Source organism: Amblyomma mixtum, chromosome 3, assembly GCF_055824585.1.
Source record: "Amblyomma mixtum isolate Tamu chromosome 3, ASM5582458v1, whole genome shotgun sequence".
NCBI lineage: Eukaryota > Metazoa > Arthropoda > Arachnida > Ixodida > Ixodidae > Amblyomma > Amblyomma mixtum.
In genome coordinates this window covers 308,372,566-308,397,732 of record NC_143014.1, presented here as the reverse complement: position 1 = coordinate 308,397,732, position 25,167 = coordinate 308,372,566, and the positions used below count along the sequence as shown (strand labels likewise).

General features: G+C 46.3%; 1 protein-coding gene across 5 annotated transcripts in view; it reads right to left on the bottom strand.

Moving 5' to 3' along the window:
- The window catches only part of LOC149355543 (valine--tRNA ligase, mitochondrial-like), a 402,426-nt gene that overhangs the window by 58,162 nt on the left and 319,097 nt on the right, over window positions 1-25,167 (bottom strand). For 4 of the 5 annotated variants that reach the window (XM_089583866.1, XM_089583864.1, XM_089583863.1 and 1 more), the window contains 6 exons: window positions 23,241-23,322; window positions 17,667-17,786; window positions 17,169-17,277; window positions 12,460-12,633; window positions 8,425-8,549; window positions 5,890-6,075 (listed from right to left, as the gene is read on the bottom strand). In XM_089583866.1, coding sequence (XP_089439992.1) covers window positions 5,890-6,075; window positions 8,425-8,549; window positions 12,460-12,633; window positions 17,169-17,277; window positions 17,667-17,786; window positions 23,241-23,322 — 796 coding nt within the window. The remainder of the gene's footprint in view (window positions 1-5,889; window positions 6,076-8,424; window positions 8,550-12,459; window positions 12,634-17,168; window positions 17,278-17,666; window positions 17,787-23,240; window positions 23,323-25,167) is intronic. The other variant, XM_089583865.1, reaches the window with a different exon arrangement.

Sequence of the window (25,167 nt, the reverse complement as noted above, 5' to 3'; positions counted from 1 at the left end):
TGGGCAGAACTCAATACCTCATCTTCATGCCTATGCAACAGGCATGGCAGCTTGCCATTATTATGAGTATGCTGACACTACTGCAGCTACGGCAGCAGCTGGCAAACAGCTGCTCCCCACCCCCCACCCAACACCCTTTTTTTGGTGCTGAGTGACATTTCACCCAGGCATTTTCAACAGAACAAGTGAAATACTAATATGGTGCATTACCTCGAATGCATGCTTAATCCAGAGAAGCGATGCCACAATCATTTCAGAAGGGAAAAAAAGTAAATAATTTACAGCAGAATCTCGGTGATACAAATCTCACAGGGTTGCAAAAGAATTTGTGTCATCTGAAATTCTGTGCCATCCACATGAACAAGATTCATACGCAGAAGCATAGAAAATTCACTCCCGCGGACCTGTTTACAGCTGATGGTATTCGTTCACGGCCCAGAGGCCACCGCTCATTACTCGTGGTGTGTACAGCGTGACTGGTGATCGCAACATCAGCGATGTGCAGGCAGTATTTACTGCCTGAGGGTGTGGTCATGGCTCGCACACTCATATCATCCGTAATGGCACGGGAGAGAGTTTGGAACACACAAAATTTCGCACATTGTGCACAATGCACTCTGGCTGAACAATTTTACAAATGCATGTCACCATGAAATTCGTATCAACCATGTTCGTATCACCGAGATTCTACTGTATGCGAATACTTTGTAGATAATCATCAAATGAACACAGTTCAGGATATGAAATACCTGCTCAGGAGTTCACAGTTCTACTAATCCAACCAGGACAAAGCATGCTGACATAATTTTCAAGTCTCGGTGCTCCCCTGAATACAGGCAAAGAAATTTCGCAGCCTCAGAGCCAACAGTTCTTTGTGCCCTTTCTCCATTCTCTGTGCAAAATGACAGATATGCACTGGACTCCAATGTGCACAGGCACCATGACCAATGCCCTGACTCGCCTTACGACACAGCAATATGCATAGCCCATTTTTTACAGTTACAGCACAGCTGGCATTATGCGGCATGTGCTGATAGCAGATGGTCGCAAGCGATAATAACAAGCTGCACACACATATGGCAACAGTCTCGCTGTGACTACTGAGCGCTTATCAAACGCTCATGCATACACTCCAACATTCAACTTGCCAAGTGCCATCTCTCACTGAAGTATATGAGATATTGAGGGGACTGAAGGCCACTTCAAATAAACCAGAATTATACGAATTTAAGTCAGTTATCATCATCATCAGCCTAATAATGTTCAATGCACAGGAGAAAGGCCTCTCCATGTCTCTCCAATTAACCCTGTCCTGAGCCAGTTCCGGCCACCTTATCCCTCAAAGCTTCCTAATCTCATCTGCCCACTTGAATTCTGTTGTTCCCTGCTATGCTTGCCTTCTCTTGGAATTCCTTCCGTTACCCTTTGCCTTGCTTTCATGTTATATGCCCTGCCTATGTCCATTTCTTCTCAATTTCGACTAGGATGTCATTAACTCATGTTTGATCCCTCACCCACTCTGGTCCCTACCAGTCTTTTAAAGTTACACCTATCAGTTTCCATTCCATAGCTCGCTATCACTTTTCATTAGCCTCAATGTTTCTGCCCCACTGGTTAATACGATGCTGCTATTATGAACTTTCCTCTAGAGGGATACTGGTAAACTGCCATTCAAGATCTGAGAGTCCCTGCCAAATGCACTCCACCCCATGCTTATTCCCCTATTATCTCACTCTCGTGATCTGTATCTGTGGTCACTACCTGCCCTAAGCATATGCATTCCCTGACCACTTCCAACACTTTGCTACCTATTGTAAACTGTTGTTTCCTTCAGAGAGTGCTGAACATTACCTTAGTTTTCTGCATACCAATCTTGAGACCCACAGTTCTGGCTTGCCTGCCTATGTTCCCTATTCTGCTTTGTCCCCAAATTTACTTACCGAGGCGAGGACATCAGCGAACTGTACATTACTAAGGTATTCTCCATCAACTTATACCCTCAATTCTTCCAAAACCAGTTCTCTGAATACTTCCTGTAAGCACACGGTGAACAGAACTGGAGAAACTGTGTCTCCTTGCTTGACAACCGTCCTGATCAGTATTTTATTTCTTTCCCTGTGAAGGACTATGGTTGCTGCACAACTGGTATAGATATTTTCCAGAACCCTTACATATACTTCTTCTACAACATGGTTACGCAATGCCTGCATGAACGCTAAGGTTTCGACTGAGTCAAATATTTTCTCGCAATCTATGAAGGCTATATACAGAGGATGGTTATATCCTCTGCTTATTTCTATCACATGATTGACGGCATGATTGTCTATTGTTGAGCAGCCATTCCGAAAGCCAGTCTGGTCCTTTAATTCACTTTAGTTTAAGGCTCACCCAATTCCATTCGTGATTACTATAGTAAATACGCTGCAGGCAATGAACAGTAAGCTGATTGGTCTGTAATTTTTCAAGTCTGTAACATTGCCTTTCTTATGGATTAAGATGATATTAGCGTTCTTCAAGATTCCGGTACGCCCAAGGTCATGAGGCACTGCATATACACGGCAGCTGTCACGGGCAAAAAAGAAAGGAGGGATGAGTAAAACACTGCACCTAAGGAAAGGCACGTTAATTGACACGTGGCACTTGTGAGAGAGATAAGCGGGAAGAAAAGAGAGTGCAGTGGTATTTTTGGAAGAGATGGAGAAGACGGCGACGAAACCGAAAACGAGGTGGAAGAAGAAAATGAAGTGGACGTATAAAAGGACAGGTGGCGACGTGGACAGGAGGAGGAATGTTCTAGGTGCGGACATTGGCACACGGACGTCGGCTGCTGCCAGAGGTGTTCGATCAGGAGGCCTACTGACCAGGCGTGGTCCCTACCAGCTGATGCCCCGGTCCCATGGATCACGACGCTGACCCAGTCTTTGGTACGCGGACCCTGTGTCAGCGTCTCCAGAACGACAACTCAACCAGCGGCTGTTGTTGCCTCCTAGACCTCGTCAGCGGTACGAGGACGCTCCAACGCTGACATCCAGCTAAAGCGATGTGGCTACACCAACTCCCTTCACCTGATCCTCCCTAACACTCCTCTCGTGGAACAGCGACGTCTCTTGAAACAAGGTACCACCTGAACTTCTGTCCGTACTCTGCGTCTGAGATAGCGTGCGAACGACCCACATTTGGTAGCAAGCCTGTTTGAGTGCGACTTTGTGGTCTACGCGTGAGGACCATTAGTGTGATAGGACTGCGGTGTTTTCTGCATATTATCTTGGGGTATGTTAGTGTCCTGTTTTGTTTGTTGTTCAGTCATGTATAAAGTGTGGCGTCTTGAGTTTCCCCTTCGAAGCCTTTTCCCAGCTTTATAGGCTTGCACACACACAGAGCGCTTACCATTCAACATCGTAGGCACACTTTTGTAAGACACCTGCAAGGCACAATGTCCTCAATATCTTTCAACAAATCTGCAGTTACCTGATCCTCACCAGGCACTTTTCCCCTTTGCATTCCATGTAAGGCTTTATTCTTCCATGCCCGTGGCTTCATCAATAGCACCCTGATTATTTCAGCTACACTAGAGATCTGTGTAGACTTCTTCCGCTATCCGAACAATTTTATTCATATTTGTAATGACATTGCCCTTCTTGTCTCTAAGGGCGTACATCTGATTTTTCAAAATGAATAAATTCCTCTTCACTGCTCTTTAGTCTTGTCTGCCTTCTTCACAGCCTGCTCCATCCTCCCCATATTATACTTCCTTAAGTCGGTTAACTTACGCTTATTGGTTACCTTTGACAGTTCTGCCAGCTCTACCCTATCTATCGGGTTTGAGGCTTTCATACTTTGGCTTTTCTTAATCAGGACTTTCATCTCCTAAGAGAGCTCGCCAGTATCCTGTTTAGCTACCCTAACCCCTACTTCGACAACATACTCTGTAATGATATTTGTGAGCTTACCCTTCATCTCCTCAATGCTAAGGTCATCGTACTTGGTTAAAGTAGGATATCTGGTCCCCAACAAGATCCTGAATTCTACTTTCCCTCCTACCACTAGCTCGTAGATAGGCTTCTTTCTTACTAGTTTCCTCAGTTCCCTGTTCAAGTCTAGGTTAATTCGACACCTCACCATCCTATGGTCTTCACATCGCACGTTGCCGAGCACCCTCACATCCTGCATGATAACAGGGGGAATGCACAATATGCAGTCTAGTTCATTCCCAGTCTCCCCCTTTGGGCTCTTCCATGTCCACTTCTGGTTCTCTTGTTTGCTCACCGAACTCTACCAATAAATCCCCCTGATATTCCTAGCACCCATACCTCAAGTCTCGCACTACAAGGCCACTTGCCTGCTTCTTGCCTGCCTTTGCAGGAAGTCACTCATCAAGACAGTGTACTGCATTCTTGCTCTACTCATTCAAGTGCATTATAGTCAATACAACTGAAGAACACAATGGCAAATGCCCCCAAAAGGAGGCCCTCTAGTCAATGGTATTGAATGATTGTCATAACGTCGTAGTTACCATATATGGCCACATATAAGTCGAAGTTTTTGTCTAAACAGAGCCATCTGAAATACTGTTGACCCATGCGTGGAGTCGACCAATTTACAGGGTCCAAGATAGTTTTGGCTAAGCTGCGCGTTGTACATGCTTTGTGCCGGTGCCTGTTCATAACAGCATTACTATAGCCCCCAAAGTGAGCAGTAGTTTAAAGTAACAAATAATTAAAATAAAAATGCAAGCACTCACTTTGAGAGGGCTCTTACTGCAAAAGAAAGCTAAGAGCCAAAACAATATTTCGGTTCTCAAACCTCTTCAAAATTACACGTCGAGAGGACTCATTATTTTATACTGAGCATTAAAGATCTGAGGCATAAACAACACACAAATGTCTACTGGAAATTATTAAGTTTCCCAAAAGTTCTGCGAACACACTGGTGCAATTCAAGGCTTAACAGTCACAAGAGTTGTGACTAATGCCAGTGCCCTGTACCTGGTTAGAGCTTCATAACACTTTTTCATTTTCCAGATGAAGTTAATGATACAATGAGCTATAGCCAGCTCCGCCACTAATGCGGCCTACAATTTTTACATCACTGGTCCCTTACCATGCACCCTGACCAAAAAAAAGAAAAACCGGAGGAATGAATTCACGAGGGGGCACTTGTAAGTGCATAAGTGGTCCAAAGCACTCAATGCACACAAATTTTGAAAAGTACGATCACCAAAAAAACTCCACGCCCACCTGGCAATGAAGCTCTTTCTGGCAGACGAGGGAATAAACTTCTGCTTTGCATTTTAATGACACTACCGTGCCAAGAACACTGCACCAGTTCAACAATGGCAGTGGACACCAGAGCTGTTCCAGTGCGCCAGTTTCAGTTGAAAATGCAGAAAACCGATTTCCAAAGATACATTCATCAGCCTGTGACCTGTACAGTCAAAAACAATATGGAAGTGGTCGCTCAGCTGATTGGATTATTGGGGATAATGCCCCAAAGCAACTCACGCTATGAGGGACGCCGTACTGAAGGGCTCCGGAAATTTCAGCCACCTGGGGTTCTACGTGCACTGACATCGCACAGTACACGGGCCTCTAGAATTTCACCTTCATCGAAATTTGACTGCCGCGGCCGGGATCGAACCCGTGTCTCTCAGGTAAGCAGATGAGCGCCATAACCGCTGAGCCATCGCGGTGGTTACTTAGGGATAGCATACATGGGTAAAGTACTCTACCACAGTTAATATGTATAAGAAGACCAAACAAAATATACATGAGAATAGCTGGCTCCTTTGCCCCCGCATCGTTCACTGTCACTTTTTCCACAGAGACAAGGATCACCGCATCATAGCAATCACCATAATGACCATGGTGAGCACAAAGCGTGGCCTCACACCTGCAGTGCCTCCTGTGCCAGCCGCTGGAGGCGGACAAAGAACTGTGGCTTGAGCCGGAAGTCCAGCAGGTCCCCCGAGCGGCTGCAGACGGGCACCATGGTCGCGTGGGGCAGGCGACTGCGGTGGGCCCCCACCTGCTGCAGACGCCCGTGGATGGCATCCCGCGCCTCAAACCGCGACAGACCCTGCGGGCAGCAGAAAAGGAGAGTGGGCGATGCACCCAGAGCAGCTATGAGTGCAAAGACAAGAATGTGGACACTGCGTTGTGATAACTGCAATAAATGTGTGAATGTGAACAAATAACTACGACCGTGTATGAACAGAAACCGCTGAAAGCAGCCATTAACGCTATTTGCTTCATACCCTTAGGGGAGACGCAACCTTTGAAAACCGAAAAATCGCGAAAAAGTCGATTTTTGGAAAAGTATACATTCCGGTTGTATATGTTATAAACTACCTTTTCTGTAATTATCAATGTCTAATTTGCGGTAAAAATATTGAAAATTGGAAATATAACAAGCCACGGCGACCCCTGAGCAGCGAGCAAGCATCGAAAATGCCCCTACTTCGCGTGCGTGCCATTCCTCGCACGCTAAATCGAGGGCTGCCATTTTGGGCTTGTTTTGTTCGTGAATTCTTGCGCTTTTCTTTGCTGCCGGCGGTGGCGGCGGTGGCGGCGGCGGCAGCGTGCTCGAGGTGTGGCTAACTTTTGATTGGGGGCCTCATGGCTGCTTTCGAGTTTCCTCCGTCTGAAATCGGAGGCTACGATTGAAGCAAGCGCGCGCTGACGCGATGGTCTCTGCCGGCTGCCCCCTGCGCGTCATCTGCTCCGGCTGCTCGCTCTCCTTTATGCGGTGTGTTTGCCTTTTGCCATTTTTGTGATCACCGTCTTTACAGTCTGTCACCGTGCCCTTTGAACTGTGTTGTGCAGCTTGTTGATCGTTGCGTGGTCGGTCAGGATGCCTACGACGAAATTCAAGACCCGACACACATTCGCTGCACGGACGCAGTCTATGAGGTCCATCCGCATGGCTAAGTGCACTGCCAACGACTGCATCGATGCTTCCAGCGTCCTAGATATGTACAGGTCGGTCAGCGGCAGAGAAAGATGCCCTGCGCATGGGCAAGGCTGAGGAACAGAATGAAGTGGCAACTCAGAGGCGGAAAAAAAAAGAAAGCACGGAGACAGCTCCAGCTATTCAGCAGGATCGTTTTAGACCTGAAAATGTCTCAACTTTCGAGGGCCATTTTCTATGAATTATTTATTTTTTCTTTGTATGGCTGTTCATCCCAGCATATCTCAGAAACCACTCATCAGATTTCCGTGTGGTTTTCTTTTTAACCTACACATAATTTTTGGGGGGCAAGAAAAGCCTATTTATTGAAGATATTGTGTTTGGAATTGTTGATAAATAAAATTTGGTTAATTATTGCATGTCTAAGTAGTAATTAAATTCAGTGCTGTGCTAAAATTTTTTACCAAAGAAATTTCGAAGGGCCTTGTTGCCTGAGGCACCTATCCAGGAATTATCATAAATTAACTTCATGGTGCAAACACATTCTGCAAATTCTCATGGCCTGTCCCAAAGAACCCGTGTAAACAACCTCGATATACTCCTGTAACTTGAGAACCAGCGGCACAACTCCATGAAACTTGGTAATTCTTCAGGTGTTCATGCTGTGAGCCTACCCTGAAAATTTCATCAAGATATCTCAAGAAACAAAAAAGTTGGTGTTCTCTCAATCTTCTAAGGCCATTTTCCCAGAATCAATATTTTGCCTGGTGTGGCTGCTAGGGAAAGCCATATCTTAGGAACCACTTGTCAGAATTTCATGGGGTTTCTTTTGCACCATACCTGAATAAATTTCCGAGGGCAAGACAAGCCCGTTTTTTAAGATATTGTCTCTGGAGTTTGTAATAAACAATTAAAATTTGGTTAGTGCAGGTCTACTAAGTAACACAAAATTCAGGGCTGTGCTAAAATTTTTCAGCAACGAAATTTAGAAAAAGGGCCTTGTCTTGCCCTGGGGTACCTATCCAGGAATGACTATGCTGAATTTCAAAGTGCCAGCACATTTTGCAAATTCTTTAGGCATGTCCCAAGGAACCCATGTAAACCACCTTGATATTCTCCTGTAACTTGAGAACCAGTGGGCACAGCTCCATGAAACTTGGTAGTTCTTCAAATGTGTGTGCTACAAGCCCACCCTGAAAATTTCATCCAGATATCTCAAGAAATAAAAAGTTGATGCTCAAGGGTAGCCTCCCCCCTTAAAGGCAGAGCTAAAGTGTCCTCCTAATCTTCTGCTCTGCACAGGATAGAACACTACTAGGGGCATGCATACTAAGCAAAGGGTATCTCGTGTCAGAGGTCCCTGAACATGCCCTGAGCAAGCCAGGAACCCATGACAGCTAAATGTTTGCATACTGTTGAATCGGAGCATTAGAGAGTTAATTTCCATAAACGGAACCGAGACAGAAATGAGCTGCAGCGTGGAAACGCTCGGCTCATGATGGTGTAGCAGTCACTCACTGTGAATGCGCCGTAGCCTTCAATGACCCTGCCCTCGTCGTCAAAGCACTCCAGAACAGGAAGGGAGTGCTCCTTGGAGATGGCATAGTCCACCTTGCTGTAGCCAGGCGTCACTTTCATGGCCCCTGGGGACAATAGCAAGTGGCAAGCTATCAGAAGCCACATTCCCTTGCAAGTGTAGCAACAACTCATTAAAGCACTGCTACACACAGCCACATGCCCAGGTCACACTCACACCGAGCACTCGATTACCACACTACAGAAGAATTCTGATTATATGAATCTCACGGGATCACGAAAAATATTTCTATTATCTAAAATGAACAAAATCTGCATGCGGAAGCATGGGACATGCATTTACACACATATTTTTTTTTTGCCTGGCTAGGTTTATTCATGGCAGTGTGCCGCTGTTCACTGCTTGCAGTGTGTACCACATGACTAGCGACTCTGGCATCGCCAATGTAAAGGAAGCGCTTGGAGCTCGAGGGTGAGGTCGCGATTCGCACGTTCGTATCATGCGCAGTGGCGTGGAAGAGTATTTGAAAAATCCAAATTTTTCTGCACATTGTACACAATACACTCTCGCCAGGTAATTTTAATAATTTGTATCAACCAAGATTGCATCATTCAGATTCCATTGCACTGCAAAGTGCACACTCAATACAGTGTAATCTACTTATAACGATACCAGACATAACAACATATCACTTATACGTAAGTCTTTTTTTTTGCTTTTTTTTTGCCGGTCCAGATACAACGATAATCAGTTATAACGTTTCGATTTTCCTGTCTTCTCAATATCGTTATAAGCAGATTGCACTGCACACCTAAAAAATCTCTCTTTTTCTTCGTGTGTGCGACACCCCTTCACACATATACAACTGAAATTATTAGGTGCAGAGACTTGCTCCTTTTCTGAGAGTCCCAAAAGTGGGCAGTGGACCTACACTTTGGTCTGCTTATGCTCGCACAAATATGACACAGGTACATTAAGCGCAAATAGCGGAATGTCAGCTGAAGTAAAATATGAACGCTGGACAGAACACTGCCGAACAGCTACAAAAAAAAAAAAAGTAGAACTCCAAAGCGGATACCAACCATCTCACAAGCTTGCTTTGCACCAGAACTTACAATAAAACCAATCACCGCACTCAAAAATGCAAGAAGACTGTCATGATTGTGGACCTATAAGACTGCACAGTTTGGAAAAAAAATTATGAGGATGCCTAGTCGCCTGAGGAGTGGAATGCGACAGCATTAGAATCAACGTCGATGGAACATTTTTTTAGTGTCTGTGTCAGTTCTTTCACCACATACACAATGCGGTCACTGTCACTGTATCTTAATTTGCACACACAAAATCATGACTGAGTGTGCCAGCCAAAAACCTATTCGAGCCTACTTGTGTTGCCTTTCCCTGGCTGTGCGCTCCCCCTTGTTTTCAGTTTTGACTTCTTGCGCTGTGGTCACGTGAACTTGCGACATCATAACCCTCGCGACCAATCAGCAACCTTTGTGACCAACGCAGGATGCAAAATCGCATGATGTGCAGTGCCAGGGTGGGCAGGTTTTGATGATGTCACAAGGTCATGTGACCTCTCTCGACCAATCGGTGACTTCCGTGACAGATGCAGGACATAAAATCTCACAATCGCTGTTGCATCAAAATCTTGAAAATTGGCAGCATGCACGACACTTGGCTTGCTCACTGCCCCTACACTGGCCACTGAAAGTACCGCTGCAAAGCTCAATGCATGATTATAGAATCCATGTCTTTTCTTCATTGCCGCCAGCAAACACGTTTGCCATTTTCAGTTTGCCATGTGGTCCAAAGATTTTTGCTATGCATGTTGACAAGTTGTGGCAGAGTGTTTGTGAGGGACTAAAATCATGTGTGGGTGACTGACACAATGGACTGTTCTTGGCCCTTGCCCGAGGACCCGAGCATTCAGATTGCAGTTATGCTACCAAGCGTACGTATTGCTGCAGCTGCCACTGAGTTTCTTCGTTTCTTTGTGTAAGCTTATTCAATAAACAGTTCACTGTGGGCCTGCCTGCCATCCTGGTGTGTACGACATGACAGCATTTTCTAGTCTCGCAGCATGGAAGTGCCTCCCTAAACCACACAGCCATTCTCCTCACTGCAGTTCATAGAAGTGCTCCCTAATGCAGGCCAACCGAGAGAAAACCTAGCCACACACCTGCAGCACAGCCTGCTCAGTCAAAACTATGTGAACCTCAATAGCTCAGCCACAGACGAGGGAGTAATGCAAGTGAAACCATCAGCGTCAACTTCACAGCTCACTGGAGCTGTTGCAGAGGCAACATCCAAATCAAAACCGCTGTCGCCTTGCCCAACACTGCGGGATTTCAGTAGCACTGAAAACAGTCAAACTTGCTAATACTGAAAGCAGGAATTTAGAGTAAGCTGCCTTTTCTCAGTCCGCATGTGCTTTCACCTCATGCTGTCGACTGATACAGTGAGGAGAGACCAAGTCTGCTGATGCGCCAACTGTGACAGCCTGCAAAGTGAAGTACAGTAGACTCGCGATAATTCAAACTCGGATAATTTGCACTTTGGTTAAATCAAACAAATTTCAAAATTTTGGTAGGCTGGCTATATTTCCACCGCATTTTAAAGCCAATTAATTTGTACCACAGCTTTGCTTAATTCAAACTTTTTGTCTTGATCCAACGCTTCCGGCGCATGAAAAAGTGGCAGGGGAGGTCGGACACGTCAGGTCTGCGGCACCTCATGAGCTGAAAATGCGGCCCCTCCAACCAGTTAACTCAGACGTGGTACAAAGTGGGAGGGGAGGGGGGCTGTGTTAATGTTCGATCGGTGCTCAAGTGATCAGAGGCGCCCCATTGCCACGTAGCTTCATTTCTTGAGCTTCGTTACCAGCCCACGGTGATAGTGGCTATTGGCCGCACATCAGCGAGCCATGCCTAGCTAGCTGCGCACTGCTTCAGGCACTGACTGGCACGTCCTGGCCTCTTTTCTTTCTGTTCCGGCGCACATGTGTGCTTATCATGAGCTGCTCTTTTTGTGGTGAAGCCTCCTTTGCATGGATGCCACCGTTTGTGACGTTCCACAGCTACCATGTCCCATCTATGGAGGAGGCTGGTGAAGGCCTTACTGCTTTGCAGCAGTTCTGCTATGACATTCCCGACAGTGGGAATGCAGTACAGCATGACGGAATTGCGAAAAATTGTCAACACTCCGCGAAACCCAACCCATGCAGCTGGTGGCAGGGTCACTGGCCCCCTCTCCACTCCCCCCTTCTCTATGCAATCCCTTCTCCCCACATGTCCCCGCTCCCCCTTTGCTCCTCTCTGCCCCTCTGCCCTGTCCCCTTTACTCCTTCCCACACATTCCCGGAGGCATCCAACCACTCACACCAACGATGCCGGGTATGCGCGAAATGACACTACTCCTGCCAGTACATTACAATGATGACAACTGTTTAGCACTGTTGGCTGCTTAGCAGTGTTAGCATTCTTGAAAGAGGAAGGGGAAGAAAGGATGTGAACTTCTGTGAATGAGTGCATCAGCATGTCTGCACTCTGCCCAAAGGAAAAAGGTTTCAGTGTTTTAGACGGGAGGCGATAGATTTACTGTAAGCTTCTATTTACCAACTATCATTGCCAGTTTTTCTGCTGCTGTTGGTTGTTCTGGCATTATCTGTTTGCCTTGCTGGGAGATGCATTTCTTAAATAAAGCAAAATTGTTAGTCCAGTCTCTGTGTGTGCCTGTTTTCTCGACTGGTTTCTGCTTCAAGCATTCTGTACACTCTTAGGTAAAAGAGGAGCCACTGTGAGTGCACAAGCTCTAGAAATGAATAAAAAAGTAAGGCTTTGAACGATCAAGTGCAGTGATCTTTCCTGCGTTAGCGTGGCATGGTTTGCAGGTGGGATTAAGCTGTAATACACAACAGTAACGCACATGCAGGCGAAAACGTTGCTAACGCGGCTCTTCGTGTGGCGGCCCTCACCTCACAAGTTCGAGCTGAAAAGCACAGCCAGTCTCACCAGTCCCAAACGTGGGGTCCACCTGAACGGCCGCCACAATGGGCAGCTCTCGGCCTGTGATTGGATGCTTGGCTCGGCGACCTATGAGGTGGGCATAGCGGGCGTCTCCAGGGTGGACGGCCAATGCTGTGTCAGCAAGCATCGTCTCCAAACGAGTGGTTGCAACCTCGATCTCTGCCACACACAAAAAGCGACAGCTTTCGTTCATTTCTTGCACAGCGAAAATTGCGATCAGCTTAAAAGTGCTAAAAAAGAAACACTTTTGCTGCAGCTCTCCCTCCCTCATCTGTTGCGCTGAAGTTTTACAAGTGTGTAGCTGACGCAAGGCAAGCAGGACGCCCGTAAGATGCGAAACAACACTCACAAAACACTGCTTTCAATGCACTGCTTTGAAAGTAGAATCCTGATAACACAAGTCTTGCCCACAGTCGAATCTTGATGACACAAATCGCGCAGAGCTGCAAAAAATATTAGTATCATTCCAACTTTGTGTCATCCAAAATGAACAAAATCCGTACGCAGAAGTACAGCAAAAGCATTTATGCAGATATGTTCTCGGCTGAAGGGATTTATTTACGACCGGATGCCACCACTCACTTGCGATGTTGGCGTTGTGGAGTTGCCACTTACTGCTCGCAGTGCGTACTGCACAACTGGCAATCACGGCATCGCCGATGCACAGGACAGCGTACCAAGCAAGTGGTGATTGCACGTCGGTGATGTGCGAGCCGCACACCGCCACTCACTGATAGAGGGTGCACTTGGAGCTCGTGCATTTAGATCATCCGCAGTGGGGCAGGAAAGTGTCTGAAACATCCGAATTTACTGCACATTGTGCATAACGCACTATGGCCAGGGAATTTTACAAATTTGTGTTGCGCCGAAATTTGTAACAACCAGAATCATATCATCCAGGTTCTGCAGCACTATCATGTATTTTGGAAGAGGATTTCATTAAAGCAGACAAAATTTTCAAGTGGTAAGGCACTTATATCAATGAAGACCTTGAAAGTACAGTGGTCAGACTGTTGCTAAATCACTGAAGCAAGCTATGTATGGCCATCTAAAGGAACGCACGAAGTAGGTTTTGGCAATCAAGAATTGGCCACAGAGCTGGAGATAGTGCGCGAGAGAATGAATTCGTGGTTTGTTGAAGCAGCTGTGTTGTCCACTTGATGTCCACATTTTTCTTTTATCATAATCGCAACAAATTGGCAATGAGGGTGCCGAGGCATCGACGCTCGGCTGCATAGAGGCCTTCACACGAGAAGGCAAACAGTGGCATGTTCACATGAAACACGTGCGACCATGTCTTGTCACCAATGGTGTTCCAGCTAAAGAGAAAAGGACCACCTTTCTCAGATTCTATGTCTCAAGGACCAATGCACTGCTGTAGAATGCATTGCGAAGCCCCTAACAACGAAGGTGGATGTCTCACTTATATGAGAAGCGCACCAGCACACACTGCACTTCACAACTTCGATATGACAACCTTCCTTCAACGTTGAAAAGATGTTAAACTAATCCACACATGCATCAAAGGCCGGCAGCATATCGATTATCTATGCCACTACCTGCAAAGATATGACACCAAATGCTCAAGTGCTATGCTGACAATTTCGGAGACCTCACCTACAAAGCTGTGCTTGCAGGAATATCATCAGCTCAACGACGTCGCACAAGGACAGAAATGGTGTGTGTAGTATGCTTGAAGCCCAATTACATACGCAGTGGATGACAGTGTTTGCAGTCGCTAACCGATTTTCCAGACTCAGAGGAAGTTGAGAAATGGTCCGAATAATCGAACAGTCGGAAAATTTACTGAACTTAACAAAAATCACTTAGATGAAAAGAGCACGAACTTTGGCGTTTCCAACGTTTCATTTCCAAGCGATAATATTAGACTGCATTCAAGCCAGATCAAGCTTTCGTCACGTTCGCACCACCTGACGTCACCAATACCAGACTGTGCAACGCGGCAGTGGGTCATGCCATGAACGCAGTGCATGCCCTATGCCACGCCGCTCTACGTGCCACAAGAACAGTGCTTGAGGGGGCAACGATGATCACGAAGACCGAGAAAGGTGACCCATTGGAAGAAGCGAGATGAAGTGAGCCTCTATAGCTGCACCGCCACGGCCCCATCCCCCCATTTGCCCCGCACCACGGGCAGCGGCATCTAAGCCACGGCAGACGCTGCCACTATGTCGTTTTCAATGCAATCCCACACTCTTCTTTGTAGATCACCCAACAGCGCAAAGAGCGTGCCATTAACGTGTGTGGCAATAATGAGGTAAGAACAGCCAAGCCTATCCAAGTCAGTCTGTGCAACTGCGTCCGTTTAAATTCAAGATGGTGCCGCGAAGGGCCAGTTGTTTATGACGGCGGTGCCTGCTCGCGTTTTTAATGAATTGAAAAATGAACTTTTTGTCGAAAAAAAGAACCTCCGCAGCATTACTGGCGTCTACTTTAATCTAGAAAATCCAACTTTTGGACTCCACAGGGTCTAAAATATTGGTTGTGAATACGCACATGTCCCTACAAGGCGCCTGATAATTCCTCAGTAAAGTCCAAAATAACATGCAGGTCTGATTTATTGGATGCTGAAAAATCGGTCAGCTACTGCTACTATAGTTCTTTGATCTAAGACATGGGCCAATGCTTTTATAGGAAGAAGGGTAATGCCACAAAGCACTGTTGTGTTAATTTTCTCTAGAGGTGTGGGATTATCAAGTTTTTATTGCGAAAGCAATATTACGACCAGTTTCAGCCCTTCGCGTCAGGGCGGCCGCAAGGCACGTTTGACCTTGAAGGGCGGCGCAAGGCGCTGCCCTCGCCGCGCTCTCGCCAGCTGCGGAGTGTGGAGAAAAGGCTGGTGAACGAGGGGGGGGGGGGGGGTATAAGATGCGTTCACTCGCTTGCCGGCTCCGTCGTTATGCCGCCTGATAAACAGAAAGGGAGGCTACGTCGGCTTGCCGAAGCCAGGAAACGACAACGGGCTTCGGAGACAGATGAAGAACGCGAACAGTGCCTTGCTAAGCGGCGGGCTCAAGACGCTGCTAGACGGGCGCACCGCGCCTCTATAGAAACCGAATCGTCTACAACCGGTGATGATCCCGAATGGAACACTATGGATGCTTACGCAACCTACCAGGTTTAACCAAAGCTAAACCTTAGCAACTTTTTTTGGTTATGAAGCAAGTATCAACCATTTTGAATATCAGAACAGGTATTCAAATTAGAAAAAAAAAAAACTTGGAGGAAGCTTAAGCGTCATCTTTAAGAGTAGAATGCAATAAGGTTATCGGGCTGCTGCCACTTATCGGCAGCCGCTATGGCGACCGCATGCAGGGAGCCCTAAATTTTTCAGGCACGAATGACGCAACAGAACCGCGGGAGCCTTAGACTGTGGCAATGGCGACGATGATGATGCCGGCTTTTCCGCCTCACGAGCTGCTTTAAAGCAACAAAAAATGCCGACACTGCACTGATGCCAGAACGGGGGAGCAGCAGACAGCCAATGAAAGCCAGACAAGGCGTCATGCGATTCTGTGTGGAGCTCAGCCAGTGCAGTGCGCGAATACGGGCGAGAGTTTGTCTTGCGGCTGTCGTTTTCTGCGTTCTTGTCGTCTTGGGTTTAGAGGTATGAGCATGAGTGAGAGATGGGCACTGAATAAAAAAACTGATTGCAGAACGCAAGAAAACAAACAAATACTATGTACAAAAGTGAACGAAACAGAAATAAAAAAAAAAGTTCAAAGGGTCCATTCGCAAGAAACATTCACGAATTGTGACGCTTGTGATAACAGATTATGACACGAAAAGGGTTCCTTGGCACGTGTTGAAGGCTGTCGGGGTTCCTTGAGAAAAAGAAGTTTGAGAAGCCCTGCGCTAGTTCATGAACTGGTGGCAAACCTTCACTTAAGGGGGGACACTGGTCTTGAAAAAAAATTTTTTATTAATGAAGTCACAGTTACGAAATCTTCAGGGCATATGTATTTTTGAGTGCTGGTTCTAAATATGTCATTTAATTTCATGTAAAACAATTCCTTGAGCACTTATGCAATCTTTATGCTAGTATTTTGCGGAGAGTTTTGAAGAAAATTTGCTGCAGGAAACTCGCTGAAATGTATGCCATTGGGTTCTCTTGACACCAAGGAATACAATAAGGGTGAAATTGTCTTCCTGCCTATCATAGAACTTAAGTTATAGAGTTTTGAAGTTGTCGCTTCAGAAATGAGAAGGAAAATGTGTGTTCCTGTGTGTGAAGTGGCAGCTTCAGTACCCTATTACTCAAGTTCTATGAGAGCCAGGATGATAATTTTACCCTTATTGTATTCCTTAGTGTCAAGAGAACCCAATGGCATACATTTCAGCGAGTTTCCTGCAGCAAATTTTATTCAAAACTCTCCGCAAAATACTAGCAAAAAATGTGCATAAGTGCTCATGGAATTGTTTTACATGAAATTAAATGACATACCTAGAATCAGCGCACAAAAATACATGTGCCCTGAAAATTTCATAACTATGACTAAATTAATAAAATTTTCTTTTCAAGACCAGTGTCCCCCCTTAAGCATTTTCTGAAGCACACATTCTCAGCAAAAACTACAATAAAAAAACTGCACGTTAAATACAGTCCTCCATCAATAACTCCAAGCCAAAGTGGAATTCAACCAGCCAGACTTGCGAGTACAAAAGATGCCCACCGGTGCTATCAACAGGAAAGGCAACCCGGTCGAGGATGCCAACTTCAACGCCAACGTCAGATCCAGGCAGCTTCAACTTCTCTCCAGGTGACACGGAGACATGCTTGACCTGAACAAGCAAGGGTGACAGGTAGATACAGTCAGGCGGAACTGTCACATGGCTACCTTGCTATCACCATCGGATTCACCATAGAACGGTTCTTGGTCAACATAGGGAAGCAGATTTATGATGGAAAAAGGACATGTGTGAGCAAATGAGATTGAATTCAACTGCTTTTGCTTGAACACAAAATGAAGAATGCTTCTCTTGCCAGTTCATCCACACATTATTCAACTCAACAAACTGCTCGAATGAATTGCTTCTGAAATATACTCGCCCCTGTTGAGGCATCAATAAACAGCATTTACTAAAGGCCAATAAGAGCCTTCATGAGCACCAGGGGCTGGCATTCGTGAACCACAACATTAGAACAATGCCATGTCAACACAAGGGCTCACCTCACTGTCTGAGATGGCCGATTGCAACCAGTAGCACCAGTTAACCATCTTCTTATCCCGGTAGATAAGGCCCGCATCAAAGAGTCGTACAAAGGCCTCTGTAACTGCTTCACTCATGGGCTGCGCCATTTCCAAAGAGACAAAAAGGCACGTGCTTATGAGAAACCCACACTGTTGCAAGTGCCTCGCCGGCTTGCAGCTTGTCAAGCCAGAAGTACTGGAGCACACACAAAAGGAGGCAAAGCTCGGGAGGTTCGCTGCTATATTCCTCTGCTCTGCTTACATGGCAGTTGTGCTGACTCTTTAGCAGTCAGCACTTGAGATGGTAGCATCAAGAATTGCCACTAAAGCAAGGTCCGGGCAAATGAACCACAGTAAGACCTTGATAATTCCAAGAAGGTTAATTTGAAATCCTGGATAATTCGAAGAACTTCTGCAGTCCTGTAACTTCTCAGGCAAATTAGACTGGCTAATTCGAGGCGGTGGCCCGCACAAGCCCAGTTAATTCAAAGATCTGGGATGCTATGCGGAAAAACCAGATCCCACTTTGGCCCCAAACCGGTGAAGCAACGGCCCCTATGAGCCGCAAGGTGACGCCGCAAAGCGATGCCGATCAAATGCCAATGCTTGGTATGTGAAGCACCCCAGCCCCAGTAATCCCAGCACAAGCGCGCCAGTGCTTTTGCCGCGAAAGGTAGCCTGCGTGCAACACTGCCTTGAGCTGTTTCCTTCAGTGGTGTGCAGTGGTTAGTGGATTAGGTTACCGGCATCTCCTAAGTGCCGTCGACCTTTCTTCAGAAAAACAACCATCCGAAACTGGGGGGGGGGTTGACCTATACGTGTAGCTGACCTATCTGCAGTGTCCAAGGCAGTTCTGGACGAACGGCAGGTAGTAAGTGCCCCAGGCCGGCACCATTTCCCACAAGGATGCATCATGGTGCTTCAGGCATAAAAAAAAAAACGTAAATTCGTTCATGCTGACAGCTGCTTCCTCGAACGAGTGGCAAGTGGCACAAGAGTAAACTCCGATAATCTGGATAAACTGGATAATTCGAAGAACTTCTGCAGTCCTGTAACTTGCATCTGCTGGAAACTGAAACTACAGGACCATTTGCAGTTTTTTTTTTTTGCCGCTAGACAACTGGGTCACACGAGTCTAGATGGTGGGGTGGAGCCCTGTTCGCTTGATTTTGACCTCAATTGGCTGCTAGTTATTTCTCTTTTCTTGTTTTTTTTTTTTTTTTGCTCTGTTACTCATGTTAGATGTTCCTTTATATTCATGTTCGAATTTTTACCACCCCCGTGAAGAGGGCCTTTAGGGGTATCTTGAAATAAAAAGCGTGACATTTCTGTCGACAACTCCTGCATACAACGATGAGGCATTAAGGGCTTCCGCCTTAATAAATAAATAAATAAACTGCTGTCCCTGTGATCGCATCATTATGTGTTTATTGAATTGAGTTGCATGCGTGCCACGACAAAACAGGGTGCAGCAGAGGCACAAAGCGAGAGGGGGAGGGGTTGAATGCATAAGCTTATATTTGAAGTAAACTTTTTTTTTTCTTTTGCCAGCAAGGGCTACAAATAGGGGGGGGGGGGGGGGGGGGTAGGCTTTTACGAGGCAGTATGTAGTAATCAAAAATTCACCCAGCAAAGGGTAGCACGTCCCCACAACAAAATAGTATTTCAGCTCGGTCCTAATTTTTTGCCATGTTTGGTTAATTCAAAAACCCAATTAATTCAAATATTTATCGCAGTCCCAATGACTTCGAATCAACGACATCTGTCTTTTCATGTTCAGCGTACAAGTTTTTAAATGTCCATCAGCACTGGTGTTTTCATCAAAGTGCTTCTGGGTGATCACCTGTTAAAACTCATTTTGCGTGTCCGTCACCGTAGCTATCTTTCAAACATAAAGTACAAAGGTGGTGCTGCTGATGAAGGCTGTTTGCTTGGAGGATAGCTGCTATTATGCAAGTGAGAAGACAGCAAAGCCAAACGCCAGTGAGACTGCATGTGGTCCCCTGAGCTGCCATGTAGTGCAGCTGCATTCGCCACAATAATGAAAAAAAGCTACTTCATGCAGTCCGCCCTAAAATTTGCTAACCCAGAGCAATATCTGCTAGCACAGTTTTGTTTACACAAGGATGATATGTAAGCCCATGTTTCAAAGGCATCTGCAAGTATCGAACATCTTTTCAGTGCCCTGCCGATGTGAATGACATTTCAACCGAATGCCTCTGTAAAACCTTGTGCAACACGACGATCAGACTTTGAAATGGATGCAACCAAACTGAACCACAAGTGAGGAGACATGGACAGCACTGTCTCTTCCCACAGTTCTTTTCAGCTGGAGCTGTGATGTTAAACACTCTTTTTAAGACTCACCATAAAGATATTTTCGGTGTACTGTGTTTGAACGGGAAGCCAGGCACCATTCATAACCCACGGGCATGCCACTTCTCTGTCCCATGAGATCGTTTCCCAAAGCGAGCGGGCCTTGCAGTGATCTCTAAGTGCACAAAAGCCAAAGTGATGTTGCGAGACGCCGACACTTATCTAGAGTTACCGTGCAATCAGCTCCGGACGATGCTGCTGATGACAATGAACTACTCCTGAATGCGAAACATACAAACGATTTCGCCGAGCATCAACGCACCGACCCCGATCTCCGCGACGTCATTCGTTATCTTGAAGGTGCCAGCAGGAGAGTTCCTAAAGCCTTCAGGCGCACTTTGTCGTCTCTCTGCATATGCAACAGTGTTCTCTTCAAAAAGAATTTCTTTGCCAACACTAGGTAATACTTGCTGGCTGTCCCTGTGACCCTAAGCAACGAAATTCTTCACGCCTGCCAAGATGAGCCAGCTTCTGGCCATCTTGGTGTTACTAGAGCACAAGCCAGAATTCAGGACAAGTACTACTGGCCTCGCCTGGGTCCTGACGTTGCACATTACGTCCACACTTGCCGGGATTGGCAGCGCCACCGGGTTCCACCCGTGAAGCCAGTCAGATTCCTCAAGCCCACTGAGCCGCCTTCGCAAGTGTTTCAACAAGTCGGCATGGACTTGCTCGGACCCTTCCCTACATCAGGCTCCAGAAAAAGGTAGATAATAGTAGCCACTGATTATCTCATGCATTTTGCAGAGACAGCATCTCTTCAAAGTAGCACCGCCATCGAAGTAGCCCAGTTCTCTGTTCATCAAATCGTCTTATGTCATGGTGCTCCACAAGTTTTGATTACTGACAGAGAGGTTGCCTTTCCCTCTGAGCTACTGCACCATATTCTAGTTTTCAGTCACACCAGTCACTGTAGAACGACTTCGTATCATCCCCAAACTAACGGACTGACGGAACGTCTAAACAAGAAGCTTGCAGACATGCTGTCAATGTACGTGAACGTGGAACATAAAAATCTGGGACAACGTCCTGCCCTACGTCACGTTCGCATACAATACAGCCGTACAGAAAGCCACCAAAATGACACAGTTTAGCCTTCTTTATGGACGTCGGGTGACGACAACACTCGATGCCATGCTGCCTCATGTCGACCACCCCCAATGCAATGACGACGTTGCATCCTTCTTGCAACACACCAGAGCTGCCTGCCAACTCGCATGGCTTCGAATTCAGGACCAACAGGGCCAGGACGCGCAACGCTACAACCTACGGAGGCAGCTTGTTGAATCCAGGTGATCTTGTCTGGGTTTGGTCCCCAATACGACGACGCGGACTGAGTGAAAAGCTCTTGTGCCGCTCTTTCGGTCCTTACCAAATCGTGCAACGCCTCGGAGCCCTGAATTGTGAAGTCGTCCCTCACGAGATTCAACAACTCGCCTGAAGCCCTACTACGCAAGGACACCCCAACTCCTCTCAATGCCCCTTGCTTTCGTTTCAGCATCGGCTCGGTGCTTTCGGAGCAGGGTGGCTAATGACGCCAGCGCTCGTGCAGACAAAAGCGCCAATCAAGAAGAGGAAGAAGTGTGTTGCGAAAGAAGTGCCGTGGAAGCACGTGTCCAGGACTACGGCGCTGTTGACCCTGGGCCGCTTAACACCAACGTGACAATATACGGATTATAGCAAGACTATACATCCCAAAACTTATCTGCACAATTGCACTCATTAACCAATCACCATTATCTCATATGGAACACCCTTTACAGCAGATGCCCTGGTAGTTAATCACATGTAGTAGGCATGTTGCATTGTAGAGTGTGTTGTCGTCATCAGTGCCAGTCAGTGTCTTTTGTGTCATCTTCCTCCCATGCTGTTTTCTGCGTTGGCTCCTGGAAGGCCCCCGTGATGACAGATAACCATTTTTGGCGTGCGAGCCAAAGCAAGAGACTGAATAGATTTTTCTCAAATGCACTTGAAGACAGACGCAGCCACGCCCCACCACACAGACCCACCCCCCCCCCCCCCCCCCTGCCCTTTGGCTTTGGCAACGCAACGACCGATAATAGAAGGTTCTAGCACCAACTAGAAAACCCGGGGAGAGAGGCACAGCTTTACGTGGGCTGAAGTGCAGCTCCCTCTCTCCTAAAGGCCTGAGTAATGTGAAACAAGGTGTCCAACACCCTTGGTTTACTTCCTTTCTCCAAGTGCTTTCTCCACAGCTCTGTCAGCACGCAAAGTGTACAAATTACGAAGGCACATTTCCGCGCAGGCTACCCTACCTGCAAAGCCCATTTAAAACTGCACATTCGATAACCCAACTACGAATCATAATAATGGAGCTTACATAAACGTGCGAGAAATCAAATTCCCACAATACATTCAGAAAATTGCTGCTACTTCACGGCAGCTTAAACGCATTCAATATTACTACGCTGGTCATAGCTGTTTTCCTGCGCACACTTTTTCTTTTGCTATCACCAGCCACACTTCTAGAGAACTACAATCATTAGGTGCAAACCGCCACAGTGCGATATATTAGGTGAAGCTTATGGTACCTAAGCAGCAAAATTTTAAAACTAGTGCCATCGTAACCACGGCAAATACTGCGCTGTGATGACAAATTGCACACAAATTGCGGCCACAGAGGCGGCCCGCCAAGCTGTCTGCTCCGAGCTCACACCACTCCTCTTGCACGTAGCGCCCTCTCATACCACCCTGAGTTTTCATCGGTGCAGTGGCCTGCTCTCCGCCCGTGGGCGACACACTTCCCACTTCTAGTACACCACAGTTGTGACAGTGGTGCTCGCTCTCATCTATATTAGGCAAAAATAACGAACTTTTGGTTGAATAACGATCTGCACAGTATTGTTGGCATCTATTTTAGTCAGAAAAATCAAACTTTTGGACTCCATAAAGTCTGAAATACCAGTCGTGAAAATGCACATGTTGCTATGAGGCGTACGACAGTTCCTCAGCAAAGTCCGAAATATTGTGCAAGTGCGAATTATTGCAGGTCAAAAAACTGGTTGGCTACTTACTTGGTTTCAGAAAACACTCTCTTTGCAATAAATCATAGGACTGCAACATGAATGCCCCGAACACTAAATAGCTACTACCTTCATAAACAAATGAATACCGCGCCAAAAACATCAGCAATGCAAAAAGATAAAACTGGCTCACCTCATCCATTGTAAACGTGTAGCGTGAGTAATCGAGGGATGCCCCCAGCCTTTTCAGCTGCCTGAGAATGTTGGCCTCTTTCCTGCACAGTAATGGAAGATTTAACACCCAGTGTGGACGCAGTCCCTGAAGACTCACTCTGTTTATGATAAGCACCAAACAGTCAAGGCAGACGATCCCCTGTTACACAGAATTCTCAGTGGAGATGACAGACACTAGAATGCACAGCCAGCAATCGCAAGGCTCAGGAACAGCTCAGCAGTGGTCACATTATCATGCTCTGCCCATTATTCCCTTTTGCGTTATCGCTCTCTGACCCTTACTCCCTTCTGTGGTCCAAATGTGACAACAGCTGAAGCAATGTATGCTGAGCAATGTATGCAATGTATGAAGCTATGTATGTAAGCAATGTATGCAATGTATGTATCGCTGCCCCCCTCCAGTATTCTCAAAAATGTCAAACGCACTTCCTGTAGTGCTCATTTCATTCATCGTCATCATCATCAACAGCAGCAGCCTGACTATGCCCACTGCAGGGCAAAGGACTCTCCCATGTCTCTCCAATTAAACTTGTCCTTTGCCAGCTGCGGCCACCATATCCCCTCAAACTTTTCAATCTCATCCGCCCACCTAATTTTCTGTCGCCCCTTGCTACGCTTGCCTCCTCTTGGAATCCACTCCATTACCCTTAATGACCATCAGTTATCTTGCCTTCGCATTACGTGCCCTGCCCAAGCCCACTTCTTCCTCTTGATTTCGACTGGGATGTCATCAACTTGCGTTTGTTCCCTCACCCACTCTGCTCTCCTCCTGTCTCTTAATGTTACGCCCGTCATTTTCCTTTCCGTAGCTACTCATTTACGTGCACCATTTTTGGCTCAATTCTGGTCAGCAACCGAAGCAAATCAACTGCTCGTTTTCTGGCTGTGCCCATAGGATACCCAATGCAATGTGCACCAAGGGTGTAACTGTCTATACAAGGACAGAAAGCTGGGGAGGTTGGTGGAGCACAAAAGGAAACAAAAATGTCAAAAATTCTTCAGAAATAACTCTACTCTGAACATTTTCTCTACCTTCTGAAGGAGGTGAACATGATGATGGAACACACTGACAGCGACTGCAACTGTGCCAACTTGGGTAGACCGTGTTATCAGCCAGTAAAGGACCTTTTCCAGGCAAAGCATAATCAGAACACGCACTTCTGCCATAGGCATTTTGTATTATGCATGCTATCTTCCCAGTGATGACTACGCTTTTGAAATAAAATTGGAGCAACAAAAGTTACGCCATTTGTGCTTTGTTGTCAGTGCACAGCTTTCTAATCGAAAGTTCTCTCATATCACTTGCAATTTTGAAAACTAATTAGTCTTAACTACCATTTTGTCACTGACAATTTATTTATTTTTTTAACGTTGCTTAAAAAATAATGAGCATCTGACCTTCAGGGCTGGTGTTCAGCATGTTAGCTTTATCTCACTGTGATTGGCTTCCCCCAAAGACTAGAATAAAATCGTAAGATCACGTCTTGATACAGCAAAGATCTTTTTGATTCAAAAGATACTAAACACCAGCGACACGAATGTGGGTGAGACAACTTGTGAAATGCAAACTTTTGTTGGTGATGGATATGAATGGATGGATGGACAGATGGATGGATGGACAGTAGACTCCTGTTAAGACGAACTCACTTAAGATCAACCCTCCCCTCAGTTAAGATGAACAGTGTAGGTAATTTGTTTAGTTTCCCATATACCGTCTACACTTGCGTAATGAACCCACTCGCATAATGAACCCCCCCCCAGCCACCCTCTACTTTTCGCCTTGAAAAATTAGATTTTTTTTTTTCTCGCGTAAAAGCTGCGTGCCAATCTTCACGGCCATATTGGAGTATGCTCGCGTTATCTCAGCGCGAAAGGCCGGCACTGCT